Genomic DNA, 9,799 nt, shown 5'->3' with positions numbered 1-9,799 from the left:
CATCATGAGATTCACAGCATTCCTGTGTACCTCAATATGTAGATTTACCAAAACCTTTTGGACATCATCTGTGTAGCCATTTAAGATTCTTTGCTCAGGTTAGGATGTGTATCAGAACTGGGCCATCGGTCCGGCAGCTAGAGCACAAAGTACGCAAAGCTGTCTGCTGTCTGGGGCTGTGAGGAGGGCTAAGAGAATTATTACGCAGGAAACATAAGAGCTCTAGCTTAGAGAGTGGAGAGCTGTCACCTGAATCACTCCGTTCTTTTTCTGCTCTCCTTGAGAGTTCATTTCCTTTTCTGAAACCTGGTTGAACAGAATGATTTCAGCTTTTAGTAGGTCGGTCCATAAACAACTAAGTAAAAGCTTTCTCCTTTACTCCTCGGAGTCACCAGCAGAGGTGGTTGAGTGGGAGGCATCTGTCCTTGGCCTGACTTCTCTGTGCTGGTTGATACTTGGGTTCAAAATCTGTGACCATTCTCATTTTCCTGCTCAATGTCATTTTCTGCTGGTGAGATATTATCATAGTAAAGCATTGACTCTGGAGGCAGACATGTCCGCAGGAAAATGGACTCAGACACACAGGACACGGGCAGTGTTGTGGTGGGCAATGTGTCTGACCCAGAGCTGACAGTCCTTTACTACTAAAGAAGCTATGTCCTCATTTGAAAAAAAATAAGAAAATCCTCCATAAGCAGAACTTTAGGCAGATGAACCTGTGTTGGGCCTGGGGGGTTGGGGGTAGGGTATGGTGTGGCTCTTGTGTTAAATGAAAAAAAGCTTTATTTTTTATTTTCAAAATCTAAATCCACTCCAACTTGGCTAGAAAGAAGACTGCAGAACTACTGTTGTGAATGCTGTATGGAGCAATCTAGTCCTGGGTCATGTGCTATTGGATTTTCAGAGAAGGGGCCTGTTTGCATGAGCAAATGTGCACTGGCTGTCTGCCCCGTGGGAGCCCAGACTCTGTGGATTGTGCGTGTTGGGGGTCAGGGACAATGTAGTCAAGGTGAGCCCTAGGGGATCCCTCAAAGGGGCTGTCGTTGCTTTTGTTCCTTGTAGCGTTTTCCCTACTTTTGCACCACTGTGCACTTTCTTGGCCATATGAAATGCTGGACTGCTTGCTTTCCTGAAAAGGGCTTCCCTTTGAGAGTATGTATTTATAAGAACCTTGTATCCAGTGAGACAATTAGACAAGCAGGTGTGGGGTGGGGACATGAGCAGTGGACGTCAGTTTTCCCAGGTGACCTTAATTCAGGAGCCGTGATCTTGCTGAATGAGGGTGGGTGCAGCTGGGAGTTTTGTACTGGAAGCCAAGTAAAGTGGACTCTGGTCCTGACTCTGAGAATCTAGCAATGCCAGCCTTGCTCTAACCCTCATACCTCCATCCCAGGCCACAGCCTGAACCCAAACCTCATGGAAGTTTCTGGAGCTTGGGGCTGGGATGAGAGAGCCCTTCCTCTTTGAGAGCCAAAGCTTTCTGCCCTCCTCTTTCAACTTTGAGGACTTGGCGCAGACATGAGCCCCAGGAGCATTTTTCCAGGCAGTGTCTACATTTGCTGGGTCTTAAAACTCAATCACCAACAATTAGTGCAGAAGCAGTTATGCGAACTGAAACAATTTAGACTAATTGAAACCTTTTTTGGCTCATCAAAACCCACTGTTCTGCATCTGAGGGTGAGTTAATTGATAGTGAGATTAAGCACGATGAGATTATGGGAAAGAAAAAAAACAGACAAGCTTTTAAAAATCTTTATGAACATTCATTTTAAAATTGAGGCCAGATCTTCTATCTTGCTAAAAAGAATTCTGAAGCAGGCTTGCAAACTGGTCCAGTCCATTAACCTGCCCTCTGGGTTAGTAACAGTGGATGCCAGTCTTGACTTCTTCTCATCCATGCCACATCGAGGCCACCAAATCCACCTTCACTAGATATTCAGAAACGGGCCACCACCCTGGTCCAAGGCACCCAACCATCTCCCACCTGGTCTATTGGACTCTTCCATGAACTCTTTGCTGTACCTGTACCCCATCACAATGTATTCACACCCAGTAGTCAAAGTGGTCCCATTCATCCTAAAAAGTCAGTGGCTTTTCTTCTCACTAAAGAATAACACCTGCGTGAAGCCCGCCTCCCCTCTCCCCATCGAGCACACATACATGCTCACCCGCTGTCCTGCCGCCCCAGCACACCTAGAAGCAGCCCCTTGGCCCTCGCTGTTCATCTGCCTGCAGGGCTTTTCATCTCAATCCTCACATCCTCTCCCTCACCTCCTTCAACACCTTGTTCAGTCGTCACCCCATGACCCCTCCCCCAGCCATTTCACCTACAGTTTCAACACTGAGCAACACCCTGCCTCCCTACGCAGAACATTCACCTCCACACGCATTTCATACTTTCTTCCTTGTTCTCTTTTTCTCTTTAGTGGTTAACACTTGATCATATATTTTGCTTCTTTGTCTGTTTAATTTTCAGTGTCCCCACTGGAATATAAACTTTTATCAACTACAAATTGGCACGTGCTTCTACAAGGATTAGATCATGTGCTGCTGCAGCTGCTGGTTTTCAACACCCGCTGAAGGAATTCAGGGGAAAGAGCAGAAACGAGGCACACTGTGCTCTGGGGAGAACTGGCAGGACAAGTCTTCAGATAGTTAGATGTTCTCAGGACCCAGTTTTATGAGCCCAATTCCTGCATCTCCTCATATCTAGAAAACCACCAAAATCCCTTATGGTGATGTCTGTTCCTTGTGATTAGCAGTAACCTTCACATGACTAGCAGAAACTTCTGCAAAAAATATGTGCCTGATTGCATGTGCTCCCCCTTCACCAAAATCACATATATATACACTGACCTTCCTCTTGGAAGCAGTTTCTCAGAGCTATCTCCTGGGCTATAGTCCATTTTGCCCTAAATAAAACTTGACTCACAACTGTCATATTGTGCTTTTTTTTAAGTCAACAATTCCATGAGGACAAGAATTTGAGTCTGCCTTATTTAAGTCTATATCCTCTGTTGTGCCCGGAGAAGTGCCTAGCACTCAGTAGGTGCTCAAGAAATATTTGAATGACATCTGAAAGCATCTTCTCCAGGGAAGCTGCCACATTCAGTATATTGGTGTAAAAACTGGCTTACTTTGAAATGACTAGCCCAGAGATACATATATAACTTAAGTCTAAGTTTAAATTGCATTACTAGCATAACATTGCTTTGCCGAAAAAAAGGTCCATCTAGTCAAAGCTGGAGAAGGCACTGGCGACTCACTCCAGTGCTCCTGCCTGGAAAATCCCATGGACGGAGGAGCCTGGTGGGCTGCAGTCCATGGGGTCGCTAAGAGTTGGACACGACTGAGTGACTTGACTTTCACTTTTCACTTTCCTGCATTGGAGAAGGAAATGGCAACCCACTCCAGTGTTCTCGCCTGGAGAATCCCAGGGACGGGGGAGCCTGGTGGGCTGCCGTCTATGGGGTTGCACAGAGTCGGACACGACTGACGTGACTTAGCAGCAGCAGCACCAGCAGTCAAAGCTATGGTTTTTCCAGTAGTCATGTATGGATGTGAGAGTTGGACCATAAAGAAGGCTGAGCACCAAAGAATTGATGCTTTTGAACTGTGGTGCTGGAGAAGACTCTCGAGAGTCCCTTGGACTGCAAGGAAATCAAACCAGTCAATCCTAAAGGAAATCAGTCCTGAATATTCATTGGAAGGACTGACACTGAAGCTGAAGCTCCAATCCTTTGGCCACCTGATGTGAAGAACTGACTCATTGGAAAAGACTCTGATGGTGGGCAAGATTGAAGGCAGGAGTCGAAGGGGACAACAGGGGATGAGATGGTTGGATGGCATCACTGACTTGATGAACCTGAGTTTGAGCAAGCTCCGGGAGTTGGTGATGGACAGGGAAGCCTGACCTGCTGCAGTCTGCAGGGTCGCAGAGTCAGACACGACTGAATGATTGAACTGACTGACTGACTGACTCAGCTTAAAATACATATCTTCCCCACACTGCAACGACCCTGAAGCCTCTGAGTAGTTCTTACCAAGGGTGGTGGTGGTTTAGTTGCTAAGTTGTGTCCTATTCTTTTGACTCCATGAGCTGTAGCCTGCCAGGCTCCTCTGTCCATGGGATTTTCCAGACAAGAATACTGGAGTGGGTTGCCATTTCTCTCTCCAGGGCATCTTCCCAACCCAGGAATCAAACCTGGGTCTCCTGCATTGTAGGCAGATTCTTTACCAACTGAGCTATGAGCGAAACCCCTTACCAAGGGACTAAAATTGTGTAAATTCAGTGGTTTTCAGATTCATGCTTTTGGAATCCCTAGTTCAAATGAAATCTCTCTTGAAACCCTGACATTTCCCTGGGTAATGACAATCCAGGCCTGGGACAGACAAGGCCCTGCCCTCACACCTCTCATGACCCAACCTGACACCAAGGAGGGACCTGTTAGTGAGGAGTTGCCCACTGCCTGAAGAGGCCGGCACAGTGGGAGATACAGCCAAGAATGGCCTTGTATGCTGGTGGGTCCCAGGGCCCTCCTATGTGAGGATGGTTGTTAAAAGTGTGAATTTCCACTCTCCATATTTTGGGAGGTCTGGAGTGGGCTCAGAAACCTGTGTGACTTTAAATGGCCTTGTGCTTCTAACCCACACCATCAACGCGGGGACTTTTTAGCTAAATTGTGCATGCTGCTGTGTGTGCGAGCTCAGTCATGTCCGACTTTGCGGCCCTATGGACTGTAGCCCACTAGGCTTCTCTGTCCATGGGATTCTCCAGGCAAGAACCCTGGAATGGGTTGCCATTTCCCCTTCCAGGGGCATCTTCCCCATCCAGGGATTGAACCTACGTCCCCTGAGTCTCTTATATTGGCAGGTGGATTATTTACCACTGAACCACCTGGGAAGCCCACTAGCTAAATTAGAACATTGTAATTTTGGGGCTTTTAAACTTGGATCCACAGTTCCTGTGAGCATTTGTATAGACATGCACTATTGAATACACTATATGTTTGTGTGTTATACATTTGTATTTTTTCAAAGAATCCATCACATTTCCAAGGAAGGACTTTCTCCTCATTCCTTCAGATGCAGACTTTAACATTCAAGTCTGCATGTTGATGGTGCGAGGACAGCCCAGAATCTGTCAGGTGGAGGAATGAGGTGGGTCTGGAGACCCAGGGCTGGGGAAGTTCATTTGCTCAGGAACTAGTGACACAGACCCCATAGTGCACCCTTTGGAAAACCCTGAAAGGACGAGGTACTTGGGCTGAGCTGAAAGAATAAGAAAGCGAGGAGGCAGCTGCAGGGTCGCCTGCAGGCCTGCCACTAATCTTCCCCAGAGAACAGGAGGCCGGAACTGGAGGAGGCAGGGAGAAGTGACAGGTCTTTGAATTTCTCTGCCTGCGTGGGCAAAGGAGCCTCCATGGGAATCCATGATCCAGACTGTTAATCGCTGTCAGGCCTCCAGGAAACAGAGGAGGCCTTACTCAGTGCCCTGCAGAGCTAATTAAGAATCACAATTAATTACTTTGTTTTATTCACTGCAGAGGCTGAACGCTATCTTCCAGAGTTAGATCAGCGCCTCCCTCCTCGCCCCGCTCATGGATCTGTCCAACAAGCAGATACCCAAACTGGACTTGGACGCAGCCTCAGAGGGTTCCTTCTCCTTGGGCTCTCTTTTCAAAGTGCAGTGGTTAACACTTGGAAGTTTCTGTACATCTGGCTCTTACTCATTTATCCAAGCAGCACTGAGGCTCCTACCATGTACTCAGACAAATGTGATGCAGAGCACCAGTCCTTTTTCCTGATTTTACCCTTTGTACTGTTCGGGAGCTGTTTCTTCTCAACTAGATGTTGAGTTTCTTGAAACGGGAACCTTGTCTAATTTATTGTGTTACTTCCATACTGGGTACACAGTGGTGCTCACTAAATGGGGAATGACTGACTGATGGACATGTGTGTGTCTAGTGTCTGGGTCCTCCCCTGCACATCCCTAGCTGTTTCTCTGCCCATCCAGGCCTCCCTTTGCGGCCTCAGTAGTGTCTGCCTCCACATCTGTGAGCTTCTGTGTGTGTTCCAGCTCTATGTAAGTGCACCTGCCGGCACTCACTTTCTGCATCTTATCTCCACCTTAAGTCCCTTTTCTGTTGTCCTGCTAGTTACTGTCCTCCACTGGAAACCAGGGGTCTGGTGGCTTCTAAACAGACCCTCCCAGGAGGGGAATGTCAGACCTGCCTTTCACTTGCTACCATCACCTGCCACATATGTGTCATTACTGGCTCATACCCCAGCAGGCACTTTATGACCTCACTGTGATGATGAGGCAGGAGGTAGCAGCCGTGCTGGAGACAGGGCTCTGTCTGTGGTCTCTGACAGGCAGGGGAGCCAGAAGCCTGGTGTGAGGACTACCATTGTGGTCTCAAGTCTTTCCTAGCTTTATAAATCAGGGGAGGTGAAAGGGTTAAACAGGAGAGCCTAAGAGCACAGGGGTCTGGGAACTTGCCTGCTCAAAATGTGAGTCTGCTAATGAGGCCTCTTTCCAGGAAGGCCAGCAGACAAGGGGCTGTCTACACTAAAGTAGATGCTAACAAGGATGGGCTTGGCTATGACGAACAGGGGCTGAATGAGGTTAATGAATGGAGGACCCAGAGACAGGGCCTAATGGCTCTGGTGGCATTTCAAGCCAGAGCTCACTGGAGCCATGACCAGGAGCCCCAGTAATGAGGGGCTGCAGGGTCAGCACAGGACCAAGGAGGGGCCTCTCCAAACTGCAGAGGGAGCTGAGTTAAATGGTCCCTCTGGCTAACCTTGCTGCACAAGTGTTAGCAACTTTGGGGGTGCTCCAGGGCAGGCCCTCCAGGGAGTAGGCTGGCAGGATAATGAGTGGCTGGGACATGGCACTGAGCCTCTGCAGCTGCCGGAGTTCTCCATGCTGCTATGATGAACACTCAGCTCCTCCAGCAGCAGGGCTCTCCAAGTGGCCTCTTGGGCCTGAGTCATTTGCTGCTCCTTGCTCTACAAGGGCCCATGATGATGCTAATGGAAGCAGCCATTGTGACACCTCTGAGGATGCAGGGAGACTTTCCAAGACCTGCAAGGGCTCTGCACCTGGGAGTCAGGGCCTCCCATCTCTCTCTGCTGCACAGGTGTGAAGCAGAGCGTCCCCCTCCTGCATCTCATTCGAGCATCTCCCGGGGCTTAACCCCTCTCCTCCCAGCCCTAGCGCCGAGGAAGTCCAGGTGCTCTGGTGCTCTGAGACCACCCAAAAAGCATATTCTCCACACAGCAAAGTCCTTGACAAGTCTGAGGTTGTTCGTTTCATTTTTCGCAGCCTCATTTACAGAGGACTTAATCATGTGGCCAGTTGACAGATCACCTTTGATGATAAATCACCGTGCAATTTTTGGCACACATGTCAAAAAGAGTTCAGAGAATTGGGTGACATCTATTATACTTATTTGTGTGAAAGGCTTCTCAGCATGTAGAGCTATAAAAATGGAAGAAAATAAAGAGGCTGGGTCCTGATGCATCCACAGATTCACAAATAATTTCTTATTTGTTTCACTAAGATGTGTTTTTAACATTTTCCTTTCTAGGTTCAGCAATTACTTATAAAAAATTTTAGACATCTATATTGTTTTAATCACTTGTACATTATATTTTATGTCAAAAATCAGTTGTAATAACTCAACCCAGACTTTTTTTAAAAAAAAACCCTTAGAATATTTTGTCATAGGAAGTTATTTCAATTCTAATTTCTAAATATTTATTTGTGGCAGAGAAGTATGATAAGGTGAGAAATAAACTTTCAACCATAAAAAATGCTGCATTACTAAGAAATTCTGTAGGGAGAATGGGATGAAAGTACAAGTTCCAAGAGAAAAGGAACACCCTAAAATTTCCAGCTGTTAAGGAAGAGCAGGTTGCATTTTTTTTAAATAGATGAGAGTATTAAATCACCACTGTTTGGATTTTATATGATGTATTGTAAAGCATTGTGGCAGTTTTATTTTAAAATGTAAATATTTACCAAATGCCAGAAATCACATCCTTCACAAGTTTTAAAATTTATGTGAAAAATATTAGATGCCAACTTAAAAATGTGCAAGATGAGATACATAATTTTAAAAATATGGGGTGGGGGGCGGTATACCAAGAGCAAAAGCTCTTTCAAACCCTGCCTGATGGCTCTCCCTGCCCTTTGACTCCCACCCTTTCCTGGGGGGAAGGGCAGACGGAGGCCAAGATGGAGCCAGCCCTGGTTATTACCCATGGAGACTGCAGGGGCCAGCTCTACCTCCCTCGAGACTCCAGAACAGGAAACAGGAACAGACGGCAGCCTGCTGGGGTGCACCTCTCCTTCATGCAGAATTAAACTGCCTTTGCATTAGCGGAAGGGCAGACACTGGCCTGGTGAACGTAAGGGACAGACCGCAGGCATTGGTGGAGAGGGGGAACCGGCCCCAGGCCAGGGCGAGAGTCTCTGCAAATAAGGGTGGACCCGGCCCACTGTCCTTGGCCCACAGCACCCCTTCCCCTGAGGGGAGGCTGCGTTTCCACAAAGGCATGGTTTATTTCTCAGATAGCACAGATGTTTCTGAATGGGAGACTGAAGCCCAGCCTCAGGTGGGGGCTGAGGGATTAGTTCCAGTCACCAAAGTCAAACTTTGGTTTCTGTTCTTTCTACCCTCCTCCTTCTCCCAAGCACCCCCCCCCCCCCAGGCTTCTCCTCTCCATTTTGTCCTGTACTACGTATCTGGTTGGTCTAAGAATATGTGCCATCCTGGCAGCATCTTCCTCCTCACCTGCCCCTCCCCCAGGCTCTGAATCTGTGGACCAGGATGAGAAGAGGCCCCTCAGGAAAGGAGGCAGCATATCCTTCTAAGAGCCCGAGGGGCAGGAGGATGGGGTCAGGGGTGGGGGGTAGGTGAGGCTTCTCTAGGTTGAGAGTCCCTGGGATGAAGCCAGTGGAATTCATCTCTTCAGCTGCTGTGCCTCCGTCCAGCTGCAGGGGGCGCCACTGAACACAGAGGCAGAAGGCTTGGAGGGGCCAGCCATCACCCTGCTGCTGGTGGGAAGACCCTTAGCTGTGAGTGGGGGCAGAGGAGTCCCTTGTCTGTCATGAAAGCCCTTCCTGGCTCTGGGCCTCAGGTCTTCATCTTATAACAGGGTGACAGTAAGGATCCAGCCAGAGGCTCGTGTGGGCAATGCCTGAAGATCTGTGACCTGCTCGTCTCTGGGGGTTCCTGTGACTTCTCAGCTCGGCTCCCTCTCGCACTGAGACTTGGGGCCCTGCTGGCCCTGGTTCCTGAGACCCCCTTGTGCTTCCCTTCTCTCTGCCCCCACCAGGGCCTGCATGGCTGGAAGAACCCAGAGAAAGGTGCTGGAGGAAAATGGGGATGCTGTCCTGGTGGTCAAGTGATGGGCGAGATGAGGCCACTCAGAGGTCATACAGCGGCCGTCTGCTTAATGCTGTGGAAGCTGATCCGCGTGGGCGATGTGGGGATGGACATGGCCCGGGCCACAGGGACTCGGAGGGAGTGGTGGTCCTGCCAGCGGTGCCACCTCTTCCTCACAGCTGAGCGTACCTGCAGGGGAGGGGAAGGACGATCCTGAGGTCCCAGCCAGTCCTTTCCCCTGCCCCCTGCCTCTTGCTGGGCCATCACGGGAGGCTGAGGTGGCCCACCTGACTGCCACCCTCACACCCAGAGATGGGCTGGTTCCAAAAGCAGGGTCCTTCTCACATCCTCTGCAGCCCTGATCTTCTCTATGCCCCTGCAAGATATGCCCTGCTTACCCC

At 48.9% G+C, this 9,799-nt stretch overlaps 1 protein-coding gene across 2 annotated transcripts in view; it reads right to left on the bottom strand.

The window, feature by feature from the left end:
• Positions 1–8,750: 8,750 nt before the first annotated feature.
• CRHR2 (corticotropin releasing hormone receptor 2) overlaps positions 8,751–9,799 on the bottom strand; it is a 44,335-nt gene continuing 43,286 nt past the window's right edge. For both annotated transcript variants that reach the window (XM_055590478.1, XM_055590479.1), the window contains one exon: positions 8,751–9,587. In XM_055590478.1, the coding sequence (XP_055446453.1) occupies positions 9,447–9,587 (141 nt within the window). In that variant the 3' untranslated portion in view covers positions 8,751–9,446. The remainder of the gene's footprint in view (positions 9,588–9,799) is intronic.

This window comes from Bubalus kerabau, chromosome 8, assembly GCF_029407905.1.
Source record: "Bubalus kerabau isolate K-KA32 ecotype Philippines breed swamp buffalo chromosome 8, PCC_UOA_SB_1v2, whole genome shotgun sequence".
NCBI lineage: Eukaryota > Metazoa > Chordata > Mammalia > Artiodactyla > Bovidae > Bubalus > Bubalus kerabau.
Note: the sequence above shows the minus strand (reverse complement) of the source record. Positions and strands in the feature narration are given on the sequence as shown.